Below are 18183 nucleotides of genomic sequence, written 5' to 3'. Positions count from 1 at the left end.
TATGATGAAAACTGGAGGGATATATACTCTATATTATGTTAAAGAGTGACAAATATATTATTTTAAAGCTTACAAAGGATAGACATATAAATGTCTTTTTCCCTATTATTCTTTGTTAGATTATTTTGTTACTTGAGGTGTTATAATTTTTAAATTTAATATTTGGTTGGCTTCCTATTAGGATTTATTAGAAGACTTGTCTTTTCTGTTAGTACCTTTGTGTTTATTGTGTTTTTAACATGAAGAAAGTTTATTTTTTATTAGGTTTAGCACAGGATCATAATAGATATAAGGTTACAAAGATCAGATAATCATATGATTCTGGTTTATTACCTACAATTAGGTATAGATTTACCTACAATTAGGCATAAACTCAAATATTCATACCTGATCCCTAATTTTAGAAATCTCATGTTTTTCAGGTCCTTATCATTTCAAATATGAAAAAAAAAAAGCATAATCAAGAATAAAGTGCATGATATCTTCATTTAATTTTTTGTGCATTGGAGGATAAGGTAGAGCCAAACAAAGAGCTTCAAAACTCTCCTACTTTATATTTATTGATTTGCATGTTAATTTAGCACTTTGACTTTTTATCATCTTTTTATTTATTTTTAATAATATTATAAAATATATTATAATATAATAAAAAAATATTGTAACTAAGAACTGATTTAATTCGATAGACCAATTTACACTATAGACTGATCCATAGGAAAAAAAAAGAGAAAGAAAAAATGATTGATTATCAAATCAAGAATATATTTAAAATTAGTAGAAGGATTACTCTTACGGAATGGGCATCTTTCGATAAAAAAAGTCTTTAAAAAGTAAAAAAATAAATCTCCGAAAGATTTTTTTACATTGTTCTCTTCCCTATCTTAGGGCACCCTTATTCAATATCATTTAATCCTAATTGATAATAGTAAATACCATCAGTTATAAAATTTTGATTGGGTCACTAAATTCCAAAGGTTTATCATTCAAAATAAAAAAAAAATCTATCATCATGTACATTAAATCATTTGATGAATTAAAATTCGCATGAAATAAAGGAGAAAAGCATTTGATCCAAACTTATATTTCGCTATCCTATCATAAATCCTAAAATCTTAATTTTTTAGGAGAAGTTCCAATATAATAATACCTTAACAAATTATGACTAAGAACTTGCATTAAGATAAAAAGTGTTGAAAGCAACTCTCCTTCCAATCTCCTTTGAAACAAGAGAGAGAGAGAGAGAGAGAGAGAGAATTGGGCCTCCGCAAGTCTTTGTGCAAGCAGTGACAAAAGTTTCATTTTCTAGTAGTGCCCATACCCAATTTAAGAGGCAGGGGAATTAAGTCCCCACATCACACTGGACCATGTCACATAGATAGATACATACTAGAAAAATACAACTAGATAACTACAAAGGGAAAGAGTTGGACAACATATATATATAGAGAGAGAGAGAGAGAGGTAGAGAGAGAGTACTGCACACATTGCAAATCCAGTTATGCTACAAGAAGAAAGATACGCTCCTTCGATCAACCAATGGCAGCTCAAGCTGTTATGCTCGAGGGAAAGAGAAGTAATATTAGACAGGCATTTATTGCATGTTGAAATCTAATGTTCCTGTGGCTATGGATTTTCTCACACAGGTATTTAGTATGTGTGTGTGTATATGATCTGATTCCTGCCCAATTGTTTTCATCTTCTCTATCTCTTCATTCCTCTTTTTTGGCTTTTAGTTAACCAAATTGCTATGAGTAGGAGGTTGTATCTAAGCCATTTATCTTGGACTATTCCTTCCTCCCCATGATGAAGAACCTCTCTGTTCCAGCTACTGCTATATATATGGATATATGTGAGCAGCTCTGCAGCCAAAACTAAATGATCCAAGCTCTGTCTCTTCTTGGACAAACCCCTCTTATGTTCTTCAACACTCTTAGTTTTCCATTTGTGCTCTCAAATCTGGCTCATCAGAAGTCTTGAAGTTTCAGCCTGTGTAGACACTGTTTTCTCAGTTAGTTCTCCTTTTATCCAGCATTTTGTTTTCACTCTATTTAAGAACACATTTGCTGAGGATCTTTCTCTCTTCAACACTTGTGTGCGATCACTAGTTCTACAGCAGCTTCTCCAATAGCTGTTGTTCTTATGACGATTATGCAAAGAAGAATCGAAAATAAGCGATCAACCGCAGGGGAGTTTACTACGGGCAATCAGCATGATTCTCCAATCCTGCAACTAAAGCTCTATGGGCCACCCATGGCGTCAAATCTCAAGCAGGTCTGGGTTCCCGGCCCCCTGATCGTAGGAGCTGGACCTTCAGGTCTTGCCACAGCTGCGTGCCTCAAAGACAGAGGTGTCCCTTCTCTGATACTCGAGAAAGAGACTTGCATCGCCCCTTCGTGGAAGCTCAGGACCTACGAGCGCCTGAGGCTTCATCTCCCCAGGCAGTACTGCGAGCTCCCCTTCATGGCCTTCCCACCAGACTTGCCGACGTACCCCACCAAGCAGCAGTTCGTAAGCTACTTGGATGCCTACGTCGAACACTTCGACATCAAACCATTGTTCGGCGTGGAGGTTGGGCACGCCGAGTATGATCCGAGCACTGGGTTCTGGCGAGTGCAGACGAACGACTTGGAGTTCATATGCCGGTGGCTCGTCGTTGCGACGGGGGAGAATGCAGAGGCTGTGTGGCCAGATATCCGCGGGATCTCAAAGTTTCGTGGACGGGTGCTGCACACCAGCTGCTACGTGAAGGGAGATGACCACCGGGGAGAGAAGGTTTTGGTGGTGGGCTGTGGCAATTCAGGCATGGAGGTTGCTTTGGACCTCTGTTACAATGATGCTAAGGTTTCCATGGTGGTTAGAGATAAGGTGAGCTACTAATCGTCCCTTCTCTCTCTCTCTCTCTCTCTCTCTCTCTCTCTCTCTCTCTCTCTCTCTCTCTCTTGCAGCTTTGCCTACTTCCTCTTGGACTCAATTGTGTTCTGTCGTTTTCATGATCTTGCAGTTGCACATCTTGCCGAGGGAATTACTTGGGATCTCAACGTTTGGACTCTCCATGTTCCTGCTAAAGTGGATTCCCGTTGAAATGGCAGATGCTTTCCTCCTGTTTTGCGCGAGGCTGATACTGGGAGATACAGGAAAGTATGGGATAAAGCGTCCTAAGGTTGGGCCACTGGAGCTCAAGAGCACCACCGGCAAGACCCCGGTATTGGACATCGGCACTCTGGCCAAGATTAAAAGCGGCCAAATTAAGGTTCTCTTTCTGCGATGATAACAAGGGTTAAATGTGTCTGATGATCTTGAGATGAGCCTAATTCTCAGTGGTTTTCTGCAGGTTGTCCCTGACGTGAAGCAGTTCACAGATACAGGGGTCGACTTCGTGGATGGTACGCATGAGGACTTCGATTCCATCATCTTAGCAACAGGCTACAGAAGCAGCGTCACTTCCTGGCTCAAGGTACATGAGAATATCGCACACTTTGTAGGCAGATCACTGTAAGATTATAATTGTTCGACAAGCTAAATCTATTCTGGTCACATTTAAGACTGAGAGAGCCTGAGAAAAAATTCGGATTAGGTCCTGAGAGCTCCATAGGATTAGTTCTTGCAGAACCTCTTGCAGCTGATTGATGATTTCCTGTGTGAAGAGAGTTCAACTTTGGGATAGATAGATAGATAGATAGATAGATAGATAGATAGATAGATAGATAGATACAAGAACAAACATAGTTCATGGCTCCAGGGACATCACACCTCACAAGTGCACCCAAAGGATCTCTCCACTTATCGCTAGCAATTTGGAAGCATGGGCGATGAGGGCGATTCGTTTGAGAAGAACATGCAATTGAACTCCGATGGTGACTTTGGTCCATGGCGGAGACATCCAATTCACTACCACTTCAAAAAGAGCGCACTGATGCATCCGCTCCACCCGCTCTGTTTGCAAGCACATGCAGTACCAGTGAAGGGAGCACCGAGAGGACACATCTGAGTCTGACCTCCCCGACGCCCATTCTGTGTGTGGACGGGAGAGAGTGCAATCATGTGGTACGCTTCTGCACTGAGGGAGCCTCTTGGATGTGGCGGCCATCGTACGCTTAGATGACCCACACGATATTGTCTTCACATAGACACACACACACACTGTTGTATAAACCAGCGATCCATGTATCTTACAGTGGAATTGTCATGTTGCGAGGAGGAGAAGGACGAGGAGTTCTTCAGTCAGAAGAATGGCTTCCCGGGGACTTCGTTCCCTAATAGCTGGAGAGGAAACAATGGTCTGTATGCCACTGGTTTCACCAGGAGAGGATTGCTGGGAGCTGCCATGGATGCCCAGAAGATAGCACAGGACATTTCCAACCACTGGAGCTGTAGATCTTAGTTGTAACTCAAAGATCACGTAGCCTTGTACTCCATGTATGATAATATTTATCACGTCCTTGGTTTGTTTCTTTCTCTGTATAGATTGATTGATACAGCCAAACAGAGGGGATATGTAGCATTCTCACTGTTCTTCTTTTCCAGCTTTTCATTACTAGTTGACTTGTAGCCTTCAGTCCTGTAAGCTGGCATTCAAGAGACTCCATTGGTTACATGTTTCGGCCAAGAAAATTGCAGTGAAAACAAACCTGAAGGTTCAAATCATTAGATTGTGTTAGGAATCGGAGGCATTATATATCTCCTTACGAACAGCAAAGGAAGATTACACTTCATGTTACTCTCTTCACACCAAAAGGTCTCTGGTATTACCAGCAGCTCCATCATCATCGATATCTTTCTATTGCAAAGTCAAATACGTCACTGATTGATGGGACTGATTTCTTCAATCAGAAAAGCTGCTTTGTTTTACTATCGATGGCGATGGAGAAGCCTTTTTAGTTTCAAGAAACAAAGTCCAAAACCCTGCCCACTGCTTCAGCAACTTGAGGAGATCTACTGGCACCGCCAACCTATCAAACAAAGCTAAGGCTGTCATCAGCTCTTGCATTCTTATCCTTGCTTCTGTGGTGCGGCCATGATGCCAACAGCAGTTCCGTCCAAAATTTTGGTGCCCCACTAAAGCGTGCAGCGAGTCTCCATGTGCTCCGAGTGAAAGTTCATCCAACAAAGATGTTGGAACTAAGCTTTGGACGATGCTTTGAAAGAGAAGGAACGAAAGAAATGTCTTTCTTCCTCGCGATGCAGGATATGAACTTTCAGGGGTCTCTCACCTTTACTGCTGATTACTTCCTTCCTGTAAATATTTTAGATGGAATCGAATGCATATTGCATCTTACTCGTGGTTTAAGATGATCATCTCTTTCTTAACTTCGTTAGATTTCTACATCCGCTTTGATGACGCATCACTTCTATCAAGGTTACCCGATCTTGGATCGGGTATCGATTTCGGATTGATCTCTGTTTGGGCTTTGCGTGTCTGCTTAAGTATTAGATAGAGCCACGATTTCCAACTTTTGGCTCTTTTTCTGAGACTACTCAAACATCTCATCGGTTGCAGTCCTGGATTTTTCGAGTAACTATATGATTTCTAGCTTTTAGTGTTTGTAGTTGCGATGTTCTTGCGGGTTGCAGGGATGACCTCAAAGTTCGAGGTTTATCTACAATTTACAGCAGTTTAATTTTCATTCTTGTAGCTTCCTAGTGGTATCCATTCTATGCTCTTCTCTCTGCAACAAGAAATGTACTCAATTCGCAACTCATTTACGGAATCCAATTCTGTTGTCTTCCTCCGCATGCATCCCCACACTGGCAGCACTGTGACAAGCCCACAACCACACCAACAACACACGCATATTATTCTGATACCTCAGACTTCCTCCTTTACCATAACGTTGACTGCGGGGAAGAGCAGCGGCGGGCGGCGCCGGCGGCATCAGCCGGCGGCGGGAAGAGGGCGTCCCAGATGTCATTAAAAGCGGCGACGATGGCGGCATGGTGGTGACGGGAGTTCAGGGACAGAAAGCAGCGAAGCAGCTGCTCCAGCCCTCGCGCGTCGAAGATCTCCTTCTCCACTACCATCTCCGCCATCGAGCGCCGAAAGTCCTCCTTCGGATTCTCCGACAGCTTTACTACCGCGAAGCTCTCCCTCACCGCCGGCACGGTGCAGGGGATCAGCCTCCCCACCGCTGGCCAGCCCTCCGGCGACGGCCAGCTCCTCCTCCCCCCGCCGCACCCGAAGCTCTTTCTCCTCCGTCGCCGCCGTATCACGTTGTCCGAGGACTCCACGTCCGTCGTCGACATCAGCGTCCCTGTTTCCTCCTCGCTGCTGAACCATCCGCTGTCGGTGTCGGCCGAGGAGTTGCTTCCGCCCCGCGGAAGTCGCCGCAGCGAGGTCCTCCTCCTCGACGCCACTTTCCGCTGGCTCCCCCAGCGGAGCTCCGCTCCCCGCCGCCGCGTGGGCAGCGGGGGGAAGATCCCATCATCGGAGTCAATCTTCTGGCGAGGAGTGGAGGGAGAGTGGCCTTCGTCGTCGGCGGCGCAGGCCACGACGTGCCACCACTTCTCCTCCTTCCGCCACAGGTAAGCAGGCGAATCCATCGTCAGCGGGGGGACGGCTTCGGGCAGCGAGCGGCGGCGGGAGGGGAGGCAGCAGGAGGCAGAGACGAGTGGAGGGTGGAGGCGCCGGGGGAGGGGAGGCGGGGGCGCAGGGAAGTCGATGTCGGAGCTCACGAGCGAGGAAGCGGCGCCGTTGCCCTTGAAGCGGAAGCCGGAGGGTAGCACACGGGACAAGCGGAGACGGAGGCGTTTGGCCATCGTGGAGGAGCGCATTCGGACGTAAGAGGTGGCGATGGGAAAACTTACGTAGGCTCGACGGTGTGGACTTCAAAAGCAAGCAAGCAACACCGAGCGATGTCTTATTCTTTCGGGAAGACGATATCATGATTAATCACATGATCTAAGGAAGTCGTTGGCCTTTGACAGCACATCTTTAGGCCCAGAATCGGCGAGAGAAATCAACGCTGACCCAAATCATTCTGTTTGACCGATTCATTCCTCTTCATCCTCGGTGAAGTGCTTCTTTGTCAAAGTTACACAGTTAAGTGCTTCCTTTACCGATAATTAAACCTCCATAAGCCCGACACAGTGCTTCCTTGGGATTAGCCAAACGTGCTTTACGACACTTGGGGTCGGGGCCGTACGTTTCGCAACTTGTACACGGAATCTAGGGCGCGAAAAGTGCGGTTGAAGCCAAACGAGTAATGTGGTTACGATCAGCTCCCTCCCGCAAACAGGAAAAGCCATGTGTGCCGATAGATCTCGACCAGCTTGCTTAAGATAACACGCGTCGGCAACGGGACGATGAGCACGCACACCCGCGTGTCCGGATCCTCCTCCGAACTAAACGGCTACAGCACATGCGACCCGGTAACAGCAGCGCCGGGTCACGACGTCGTGCCACGTGTTCGCTTGACTTTTTTTTATCCGAGATCAGCCTCCGTTCGATCTCGATCGTAGGGACGGGACCAGTTTGCTTCGGGGCGACGTTGGATCCTGTCATGGGTGGACGGCAACGATCGAGACGTAGCCTGCGTCGACGAGACTATGCGCGTACGCAGAAAACCATGCGGGCTAATCTCCACCCTTGGTGTCGGGCGTACAAAGCCATTCTCACCGTCGGATGAAGGAGCCGTCTCCCGCATAACAAGCAGTATGCGGAGAATTATGACGATGTCACGTCGCTCGCTCGGTCTTCGCCGCTTCTTTTGAGGAGGATCGCGGCAAAGATCGGGCTTCCCGTTTCCGAGGAACGATTCGTGTTCTACTGTGATGCCCTTTGTATTATTCGGATTCAAAATACAATACACGACATGGATGCACGATTGGAGAAGAACAATAGTGGCTCCGAGTAGGAATACATACACATTCGAATTAGAGGGTTGGTGATGGAGCCCCACATGAAACCTTTGCTACCTCACGCTTCAACATCATCATTGGAAAGAAATAATAGAGTGGCGTTGGGAGGCAGATTCGTTTTTGTTCCCACCAAATCATGGAGGCAGCTTCACGCAATGAGCTTTTTGACCCGATAAGACCCGTCGGCTGGGCCGTGTACGACGCACTTCCTAAAGAACAACACTTGACGCGACCTATTTTCTCGCTCTATGTTTTATCTTATCTTAAGAAATATAATTATTAATATTCTATTTGATTAAATATAGGTTTATAATTGGAATTATATTATTCTATACCCTTTTTTTAAGACGAATTTCCGAAGAAAACAACTCCTCCTTTTTTTTCTTTTAAGGGTACCTCACATTTTCTATAATACTTATAATGTCCCTCGTTATCGTGTAATGGTCTTCGTCATATCATTCTTGTCTGTTATCTTTTTTGTAAATATTGATCGTAGAACCTCCTCTCATAACATCTTCTCTAATAATCTTTGTCTAACCCTCGATTCCATTATCGTCTTCAACTTTATTTATTTGCATGAGAAAAAGCCATAGAAAGGAGATGAGTGAGAGGACAATAAGATCTCATGGTGCAAATGTGAGTCATCATGGGATAATTGCACGACGAGACCTTAAGGATGAAAGTAAAGTATTATAGGGTGAAAGTGAAGACTTAGTAGGGCAAAGACAGAACAAATGGAATACACATGTGTTACAAGAAATATAAGATATTAAATTAAATTAAATTAAATTAAAAGCTAGAGACACTTTTCTGAAAAGTCCCAAAAACAATCATCCGTAACTAATTATTCTCATCACAATCTCCTTCCTTTCTTCGCTTTTTTCATCGCTTTAATTGTCCGTAGGGGAGTTAACATTTTAACTTTGTCTTTTGAGACAACCCATTTATTAGTGATAGGTATGACTGTCTGTCTTATACGTTATTTAATATAATATTTTTTTCTTTCAAAATCTCTTATTTTATCTTATTAAAGAATACTGACAATTCTTAGTCTGAGCTAATATTATTATTCTTATGCTTGATGCAAAAGTTTTAAAATATTCTTAAAGCTACTCAACCCAAATATGGAGAACTTATAAAATCGAATAGAAAATGTCACAAACTACGAGTTCTTAGGGGCACATAAATTATATTAATTCAAAAAATATTTATTTTTCCTCCAAAGACCAATAATAGCATTCGTGCTCGTATGATCATAGTTATACTTCCAAGGTGAGGGTGAGTTTTGATTTTAGAATATTACAATTATTGAAAGAAAAAAAAATTTATTAACCAAGCAAGTTAACATATTCTAAATTTTTTATAAATGAATCAATAGAATATTAATTGATATGATATATTTCGGTACCACCCACATGACAATAATAAGCAACCATGCCAGTGTCAACAAGGAGGCTCGAGATTGATGCGGCACATTGCGCCGACGTGTCACCTCGAGCTCAAATGGGATGATCGCCTACTCTTGCGTTGTCCGAGGCCATCTAAGACAGCGCTACATAGCACATAATCGCTCTGGAAAGCTTGGAATGATACTATGTGGCATGAATCCATGCAGCTTGGTCAATGCTCGTACGATAAGTACAAGCAAACCATCCGATGAGTCGATCATGTATGATTGGCCTTCGTTCACAAGTATAAAGGTTGACCCTCTGATTGGCACTAAGGAGGCCTCAAATACTTCAACTACACTTAATACTTGACATTCGAAGGGGCTAAACCAAGAAACCCCCTCTCGACTTTGGCCTTTGTATATGAACCCCGAGGAAAAGAAGCAACAACCCGTCAAGAGAGAGACCACACTCGAGAGACAAAGGCTTGACCCAACCCGACTCGACACCATCGTTCGTCGACCATAGCTTATGTGTGGGGGACTGTGCGCACTCGGGATCGTAAAAATCTCCAACATTAATTATTCCAATTCTATAACAGAAAACATAAGGTCCAATCACTATAAATAATTAGATCACATATATCCGATGCTAATCGATTTGACTCTCGTATCGTTGGATCGAGTCACTATTCTGATGATCGGGTGATCATCTCGATCCATATCGGGTGCTAATCAATGTGAGTCGATTTGATCCACTCGACCCAATCCCTAACCCAACATCCCAATTTGAGCCAACCACGTCACATAGGCCGAACCACACCACGCCGCATGGTCGACTCACGGACGCACCCGTACACGCCGTGCATCTGTCAAAGCGTCGGTCTGACCTGGCGAGAGTCAAAACTAGAAATTAGATACGGATAACATTAAGGATAAATGGGGCCCAACTTTCGATGACTAAAGCTGATCTGGAACCCTCCGTTCCCCGCATCTCGACCGTCCATGCTGTTTTGATGGGATAGATTCGGATAGCGACGGTCGAAGAAAGGAAGTTTAGTCGATCAGATTCAGAACATACCATGAGATCGCCATTTCCAACAGATTGCGGCTACTACTCCGAGAATAATCTTATCCATCTGTAGATATTGGCGTATAAATACAACGCAAGATTTAATGCTGCAGCATCCGAATCAGAAAGGGAGTTCAGAAGACACACTCGTGTGTGGAAGATGACGGAGAGTGGAGTTGCAATGGAGCAGCACAAGGCCAACGAGGGGAAGAACAAGTATGCCTTCGCTTGTTCTTTCATCGCTTCCTTCATCTCCGTCTTGATGGGCTATGGTGAGCTCATCTATCCTTGATCATTCGTGTGAGTCTTCTGTTTCATTGCTTCCTCATTTGGATGCCGATGATGGCAGATACTGGGGTCATGAGCGGCGCCATGATCTTCATCCAAGAGGACCTCAAGGCGACAGACACCCAGATCCAAGTCCTCGCCGGGGTCCTCAACGCCTGCGCCTTGGTTGGGTCCCTGACCGCCGGCCGGATATCCGACTTCATCGGACGGCGCTACACCATCGTCGTCGGCGCCGCCGTCTTCTTCCTGGGGTCGCTCCTCATGGGCTTGGGTCTTAACTTCGCCATGCTGATAGCCGGCAGGTGCATCGCGGGAGTCGGCGTCGGCTACGCCCTCATGATAGCTCCCGTGTACTCTGCCGAGATCTCCACCACGTCCTCCCGCGGCTGCCTCAGCTCCCTGCCGGAGATCTGCATCAGCATCGGCATCCTGTTCGGTTACCTCGCCAACTACCTCTTCCGGAAGCTCCCGCTGATCTACGGCTGGCGCGTCATGCTCGGCGTCGCCATGGTCCCTTCCGTCGCGCTGGCCCTTAGCGTCATCCTGATGCCGGAGTCGCCGAGGTGGCTTGTCATGCAAGGCCGCATCAAGGACGCCAGGGGCGTGCTGCTCCGCGTGTCGAACTCCAAGGAGGAGGCGGAGCGCCGGCTGGGGGATATCAAGGCCGCCGTGGGAATCGACAAGGGCTGCACCGACGACGTGGTCCACGTGACGAGCAAGCACCACGGGGAGGGCGTGTGGAAGGACCTCCTACTGTGCCCGACGCCGCCGGTGAGACGGATTCTGACGGCCACGGTCGGCATCCACATCTTCCAGCACGCCACCGGCATCGAAGCCGTCCTCCTGTACAGCCCCAGGATCTTTAAGAAGGCCGGGCTGATGACCAAGAACCAGCAGTTCCTCGCCACCATCGGCATCGGTGTCTTCAAGACCGTGTTCATCTTGGTGGCCATTCTTCTGGTGGACAAGGCGGGGAGGAGGAAGGTGCTGCTCTCCAGCCTGACCGGGATGATACTGTCTCTCGTAGGGCTGGGCGTCGTCCTCACCGTGGTGGAGCACTCACCTCACAGGCTGATCTGGGCGCAGATTCTGGCCGTGGTGTTCGTGTTGTCCTTCGTGTCCTCCTTCTCCAGTGGGATCGGTCCGGTGACATGGGTTTACTGCTCCGAGATCTTTCCCCTGAGGCTAAGAGCACAAGGTGCCAGCCTGGGGGTGGCCATCAACAGGCTGATGAACTCCGCCATGTCCATGTCCTTCATCTCGCTCTACAAGGCCATCACCATCGGCGGCGCCTTCTTCTTGTTCGCAGGCATTGGGGTCGTAGCATGGGTGTTCTACTTCTGCTGCCTCCCCGAGACGAAAGGGAGGGCGTTGGAGGAGGAGATGGAGGAGGTCTTCACGAAACGAGGTGACAAGAAGCCACCGAAACAGCATGCGGTGGAGATGGAAAAGGTTGAGATATAATTTCATTCTTCCTTTTTCTGTGTTTATGGGGGATTGTTTTGCTTATTTATATGTGTTTAATGAAAGATTTGAGTAATCGAATTGAAATTTGAATTGGGAATCGTAGCATCTATCAACTCGAGTAATCGAAAAGGGCGGCGATATGGGCCGGAATTCTTCCTCGTGGGCTTCGATTGTTGTCCGCCACACACACGATTGTTGCCGGTCAATTTAGGTTGACCGGTTGAAGCTTAAAAGAAATAGAAAAGACAAGCAATTAAGGACTTTATCCTTTGATTACGAAATAACAAGTCTGAGGTACGTCGCATTCATTTCGCGTGCTTTTAGCGATAAGAGGATGATGTTTTGGGTCCCAAAGAATCTACAAAACGATGCTGTTGATGACTCAGCATGACTTAATATACTTTCACTAAATCATGTATTATAATTCATTAAGTTTATTGAGTATAAACATATTTAATTAATAATAATACACATTCATCTTAATGTTACCTTTTTGATGTGTGACTAATCAAAAAATAATACAAAGAGTTGAAGCTATTATTTACTCGAAAAATAATTTTAATTTATATGATAATCAACTAAAACCAAGCGAGGAGAGAGTTTTATTTGTTGTAGTTTATTCTCGTGCAACGTAGATGATAGGACCAAAATACATAAAACTTGTATTCACTATTTTGAGTTTATGATTTATTATTATTATCTATAATGTATATATTGCATAAAGCGGTAACAGAGCAATATTATCATCATATATTTATTACAAGATAACATGAATACATGTTTTTTGCTCACACTTCTGAGCACTCGAAATGTTTACACCTCAACTTAAAATAAATTTATAATAGTTTTGGTTGCCTCTGGGATTGTAGTCTTCTCATCAACCCGGTCACCTACTCCACTGAGTAGCAAAGGTACAATACCATAAAAATTTCATAAAGCTTTGATAGAAAAAATATAGTAACAATATCAAACAAACTGTGCTGCGGTTAAAATTTTACAGTGTAGATTTTCAAGTATAGCAGTTTAGACATAAAAGATCAATGGCTTATATTGAGAATTTTTTAACAAAGCTAAAGGAAAATATGCTATTAGGAAGTATCAAAACTGTCATAAAAATTTCATAGAGATTTGGATAGAAAAAATATAGTAGCAAGATCAAATAACTATGCTATGCGGTTGGAATTTTACGGTGCAGATTTTCAAGTATAGCAGTTTAGACGTAAAAGATTAATAATTTATATTGAGATTTTTTTTATAAAATCTGTTGCTCGGAAATGTCAAAGTTGTCTTACTGGTCTCCGGATGTTTTTGCTATTCTATCTTAATATCTTTAATGAAATCGTTGGTCCAAAGTAAAACGACTTAAAATTCAAATCCAAGAAGAATTCCATGATCTCGGAACGGGACACACGAAGGTTAATCTCAGATCAGGTGCCCTAAGACACAACACGATGGGATCTCTAAATGCCATGTTGCATTTAGAGAGAGATCCTCGTTTCACCAAACTAATCTGATCACCAACCCAATCTACCACCACTAAGTAGCTAATAATAATCACCCTCTCTTCCCATGCAGCAGCAGCTGCAGCAGCAGCAGATGAGAAGGTGGTGGTGAACAAGAAGAAGACTCGAGGTGAGAGAAGTCTCTCAGCAGGGGATTAAGGGTCGTGTATATGACGTGGGAAGGGCAGGAAATAATTGTTCGCGGGCCCATCTTCTTTTGACTCCAATCAACCCTCAACCAAAAGTGTTGTGGTGAGTTGATCCCCACGTCCACGCATGCCTTCTTTCCCCGTTGACCGGAGACATATGCAGCCCATGCCTTCGCCATAAAGATTGAAGGGGGAGGATAACATTGCAGCACGAGATCAACGCCCCATCCTCCCAAAAAGATGGCTGCTCCACCACGGCTTTGACTCGCTTCTTCACCCACCCAACCAAAAGGTGTGTGTGTGTCTATATATATATATATATATCTATATACACACACACCTTCTGTTGATGATTCGAGTAGGAAGGGGGGTTTGGATTTGGTGATTGATGCCTTAGCTATCCTTCTCTCTTTCCTTTTACTTTTGTTGTAAAGGTCTTAATAGAGTGGATATGGACAGAGCAGTGATAGAGTTGAGAATCTATCACACGGATTAATTACGTGACAATGTTTGATGCATCCACTTTGATGCTCTACATTTGTATTTGATCCATGTGACATATAAATGGCACTTAGATGAACCTAATCAGATTCTAAAATCTATGGTGTCATTATATCCCGACCAACTTATCTATCATATCATCATTAAAATAGGAAACAATACAATGGGTGAATAAACACTTTTGCAAATAATCTCTTCTCTCACTAAGACTCTTCCTCGATCAATTTATATATATTTTTTCTTCCTTGACTCAATATTGATTTAGCTTGAGCATTAAAGAAGTATCCATCGGATTTATTCTCAATAATTTTTCTATTATGCATTAGCTATTCTCATATCAATTATTGTCACTTATGATAGGTCTCCATGATGTTCATTTTTTACAGATATTTATTTCATAAAGAAACGATGACTACACACTGTGATATATCTTCAATCTTTTTTGACATAACATGATTCTTCTTGTAATCGAATCGTAATAGTACCAATTCAACTACCATAATACTAATGATCAAGTATTTTGACAAGCATGAAATTGTTTGTTTGTGATGTATGCATCTACGAACCATCATAATTTAGATGTACACAATGTGTATAGGTCCATCCATAGTAGATACAATAACAATGTTACGAGTGAAAAGTTGGAGGCTGCGTGAGAATGGACTCTTATGTCATGTCATGGTCTCAGAATCTTCGGAAGATATGTAATGTTAGTCGGCAGAACACTTGTTCGACCTTTCATTGTCTGCTTCATAGATAAACATGTCATGCATCCCATAAATGCAAAACTTATTTCCTTATAAATCAAGCATATCTTAAACACTTCATCTGTACGATTGCATGCCCATATTGGTTTGATTTCATTTGTATGGTTTAGTGTGATTGTGGAGGCCATGGTAGGTTTTCTCCCACAAGCTTGAAATCAGGAGACCTCCATTAGCAAGTGGGCGGCCACCACAAGTAGCCATCTAATCTAATCTAATCTGTGTCTTGCTTAGTGGAGAATCTACTTGGCTTCTTCCTCTCCAACATGACTTGGAAGGCACTCCCAACAAAAGATTAATTAATATCATCTATCAACAAATGATAAACGATAAGGGCGTGATTTGATACTCAGAAGCTTTTCATCAAGTAATTGAAGTCTTACGGATATAATATTTTGTATAACCTTTCGTATGATGTTTTGTTGAGGCTTCCACAAATTTGATGACATGAGTGTACATTAAATTGATGATTAGAAAGCATTGGTTGCTAACCAGTCCAAGAATTCCAAGGACGAGACAGACCACCTAATACTTGTCTTCCCACACACACATCTCATTACAACTCAACAATAAAGTGAAGAGCAGTAATTTCATTAATCCGAAGACGTTTGTGATTCCAAACAATAAGAAGAACTGTTAATATTAATAACATGTCGACGTCTGCGGTCAACTCTCAAAGTCTTGCCACAGTAAGGACGAGATAAGAAGACAAAAGGAGTCCGCAGTGTTCATACACGCAATCCGAGCCCATTCGGAAAGGAGAAGATTTGCTGTTCATTGGAGATGGCCATGTGATGAGATCCCGTGCCTATTTAATCCCTTCCCGGCGCTCTCCTCTCCACTGCCCACAGCCACTGCTTAGGCCTCTCTGTGAGCTCCCATTCGTCCACGACTCCATACCTTCGGGTAAAGAGGTCAGATAGAGAGAGAGAAAGAAGCCGACATGGCTGCTGAAGTCCCTGACCACTCCCACCGCGGAATGGTGGCCGCACCGGCGAAGCGCAAGAGCAAGAGGTTCGCCTTCGCGTGCGCCATGCTCGCCTCCATGACGTCCATTCTCTTGGGATATGGTAATCAGGATCCTACTCACCCCTGCTTTGTTTCTTACTAAGCCTTATAAATTCGATAAGCACGTCTAATCCCTCGAGTAGGGAATTGAAGTCTCACAAGAACGATAAGACCTTTGACTCACTAATAGTGGGCATTGATAAGCATATTAAGTCTCATCTCGATTGAGACTTAGAGATCTTATAAATCTCACAGTCACCTTCTACCTTATAGACATAACGAGTAAAGTAATCAGAGTCTTCTTATAAGTCCCATCATCGTCTATTTTGTATCGACGATGATAAATAATGAATAATTAATATCAAAAATCATAATATCATAACATATGATGATTTATTAATATCAAAAATAAATTAAGACTAAGATTGATTTATAAGGATACAACACTATGCTATTTTGACCATCTGAAGAGCTGATGATGATGATGATGATGTGGTGTTTTGTTTCTTGCATCCAAAGATATTGGAGTGATGAGTGGAGCGGCAATCTTTATAAAGGATGACCTCAAGATCAGTGACACGCAGGTGGAAATCCTCCTGGGGATCCTCAACCTTTACTCCCTCGTCGGCTCCTACGCCGCCGGTTTCACCTCCGACTGGATCGGCCGACGCTACACCATCGTCTTTGCCGCCGGCATCTTCTTCGTGGGTGCCCTTCTCATGGGCTTCGCGGTTAACTATGCCTTCCTCATGTTCGGACGCTTCGTCGCCGGCATCGGCGTCGGCTACGCCCTCATGATCGCCCCCGTGTACACCGCCGAGGTCGCCCCGGCCTCCTCCCGTGGCTTCCTCACCTCCTTCCCTGAGGTATTCATCAACTCCGGCATCCTTCTTGGCTACGTCTCCAACTACGGATTCGCCCGCCTTCGCGAGTCCCTCGGCTGGCGTCTCATGCTCGGCGTCGGCGCCATCCCGTCCGTGTTCCTCGCCCTCGGCGTCCTCGCAATGCCGGAGTCCCCGAGGTGGCTCGTCATGCAGGGCCGCCTCGGCGACGCCAGGCGGGTCCTCGACATGACCTCTGACACCCCGGAGGAGGCGCAGCTCCGCCTGGATGACATCAAGGCCGCCGCCGGCATCCCCGAGGGCTGCAACGACGACGTCGTGCCCGCGCCCAAGAAGAACCAGGGGGGGAGAGTGTGGAGGGAGCTGCTGCTCAGGCCGACGCCGGCGGTCCGGCGGGTGCTGCTCACCGCCGTCGGGATCCACTTCTTCCAGCAGGCCTCCGGCATCGACTCGGTGGTGCTCTACAGCCCCCGGGTGTTCCAGAAGGCCGGCATCCACGACAAGAACAAGCTGCTCGGCACCACGGTGGCGGTCGGCGTCACCAAGACTCTCTTCATCCTCGTGGCGACCTTCTTGCTGGACCGCATCGGGCGGCGGCCGCTGCTGCTTAGCAGCACCGGGGGGATGATCCTGTCACTGGCCGGGCTCGGCCTCGGGCTCACGCTCATCGACCACCACCCGGACGGGCAGCTCCGGTGGGCGGTCGTGCTGTGCATCGCGTCGATTCTGGCCTACGTCGCCTTCTTCTCGATCGGCCTGGGCCCGATCACCTGGGTCTACAGCTCGGAGATCCTTCCCCTGAGGCTACGGGCGCAGGGGGCGAGCATCGCGGTGGCTGTCAACCGGGTGACCAGCGGCGTGATCACCATGACCTTCATATCCCTCTACAAGGCCATCACCATCGGCGGCAGTTTCTTCCTCTACGGCGGGATCGCGGCGTTGGCGTGGGTGTTCTTCTTCGCGTGCTTGCCGGAGACGAGGGGGCGGACGCTCGAGGACATGGAGGACTTGTTTGGAACGAGGAATAACACGAAGGAAGCGACGAACGGGGTGGAGATGGCGAACGCAAGTCAAGGCAACGAGAAATTATAATAAATGAAGGGGGTTTTCTGCCAAGAAAATTGAAGTTTAAGTACCAAAAAGCAATATATGAAATGTTGTGAGCTAAGATGAGAAATTTTCATTTCAAGTGGAAGAATTGGAGGGAGTCTGCCAACCAAAGACTTCTGGGTTTGACGATGACAACATCGCTGGCCAAGTGTTCGAAAGTCAACGAAGTTGGTATGCAATCTAAGATGAGTTTTGACTTGCGAGTCCAAAATAATGGAACAAGACAAAGAAGGATACAT

General features: G+C 45.3%; 4 protein-coding genes across 5 annotated transcripts; 3 read left to right on the top strand and 1 right to left on the bottom strand.

Moving 5' to 3' along the window:
- The first annotated feature begins 1731 nt into the window (after positions 1–1731).
- On the top strand, positions 1732–4517 carry LOC103981713 (indole-3-pyruvate monooxygenase YUCCA2-like). 2 transcript variants are annotated; one of them, XM_009398455.3, is made up of 4 exons: positions 1732–2865; positions 3002–3250; positions 3332–3454; positions 4205–4517. In XM_009398455.3, exons 1-4 carry the CDS (start codon positions 2140–2142, stop codon positions 4379–4381), a joined length of 1275 nt encoding a protein of 424 aa, XP_009396730.3. In that variant the 5' UTR covers positions 1732–2139; the 3' UTR covers positions 4382–4517. The 2 variants fall into 2 exon arrangements, with proteins under 2 accessions (XP_009396730.3, XP_018680519.2); XM_018824974.2 differs by having other exon boundaries at positions 4196–4517.
- Positions 4518–4969: 452 nt separating this feature from the next.
- Positions 4970–6996, bottom strand: LOC135609013 (transcription repressor OFP7-like). The gene has a single exon (XM_065102104.1). It carries the CDS (start codon positions 6766–6768, stop codon positions 5821–5823), a length of 948 nt encoding a protein of 315 aa, XP_064958176.1. The 5' UTR covers positions 6769–6996; the 3' UTR covers positions 4970–5820.
- A 3498-nt stretch (positions 6997–10494) lies between these two features.
- LOC103981712 (probable polyol transporter 6) lies at positions 10495–12089 on the top strand. Its single transcript, XM_009398454.3, has 2 exons — positions 10495–10585; positions 10663–12089. Exons 1-2 carry the CDS (start codon positions 10495–10497, stop codon positions 12063–12065), a joined length of 1494 nt encoding a protein of 497 aa, XP_009396729.3. The 3' UTR covers positions 12066–12089.
- A 3730-nt stretch (positions 12090–15819) lies between these two features.
- On the top strand, positions 15820–18142 carry LOC135609978 (polyol transporter 5-like). Its single transcript, XM_065103846.1, has 2 exons — positions 15820–16054; positions 16512–18142. Exons 1-2 carry the CDS (start codon positions 15928–15930, stop codon positions 17924–17926), a joined length of 1542 nt encoding a protein of 513 aa, XP_064959918.1. The 5' UTR covers positions 15820–15927; the 3' UTR covers positions 17927–18142.
- Positions 18143–18183: the final 41 nt, after the last annotated feature.

The sequence above is a fragment of the Musa acuminata genome, chromosome BXJ2-4, assembly GCF_036884655.1.
Source record: "Musa acuminata AAA Group cultivar baxijiao chromosome BXJ2-4, Cavendish_Baxijiao_AAA, whole genome shotgun sequence".
NCBI lineage: Eukaryota > Viridiplantae > Streptophyta > Magnoliopsida > Zingiberales > Musaceae > Musa > Musa acuminata.
The sequence above is the reverse complement of the archived record's forward strand: the minus strand, read 5'-3'. Positions and strand labels throughout refer to the sequence as shown.

What these genes read in the sequence shown, in the direction of transcription:
- LOC103981713 (XM_018824974.2), top strand. Translation starts at nt 2,140, where the DNA reads ATGACGATTATGCAAAGAAGAATCGAAAATAAGCGATCAACCGCAGGG. An exon ending in CCATGGTGGTTAGAGATAAG is followed by an intron (nt 2,866 to 3,001) that starts GTGAGCTACTAA and finishes ATGATCTTGCAG; the next exon opens with TTGCACATCTTGCCGAGGGA. An exon ending in GCGTCACTTCCTGGCTCAAG is followed by an intron (nt 3,455 to 4,195) that starts GTACATGAGAAT and finishes TCATGTTGCGAG; the next exon opens with GAGGAGAAGGACGAGGAGTT.
- LOC135609013 (XM_065102104.1), bottom strand. Translation starts at nt 6,768, where the DNA reads ATGCGCTCCTCCACGATGGCCAAACGCCTCCGTCTCCGCTTGTCCCGT.
- LOC135609978 (XM_065103846.1), top strand. Translation starts at nt 15,928, where the DNA reads ATGGCTGCTGAAGTCCCTGACCACTCCCACCGCGGAATGGTGGCCGCA. An exon ending in GTCCATTCTCTTGGGATATG is followed by an intron (nt 16,055 to 16,511) that starts GTAATCAGGATC and finishes TTGCATCCAAAG; the next exon opens with ATATTGGAGTGATGAGTGGA.
- LOC103981712 (XM_009398454.3), top strand. Translation starts at nt 10,495, where the DNA reads ATGGAGCAGCACAAGGCCAACGAGGGGAAGAACAAGTATGCCTTCGCT. An exon ending in CTCCGTCTTGATGGGCTATG is followed by an intron (nt 10,586 to 10,662) that starts GTGAGCTCATCT and finishes CGATGATGGCAG; the next exon opens with ATACTGGGGTCATGAGCGGC.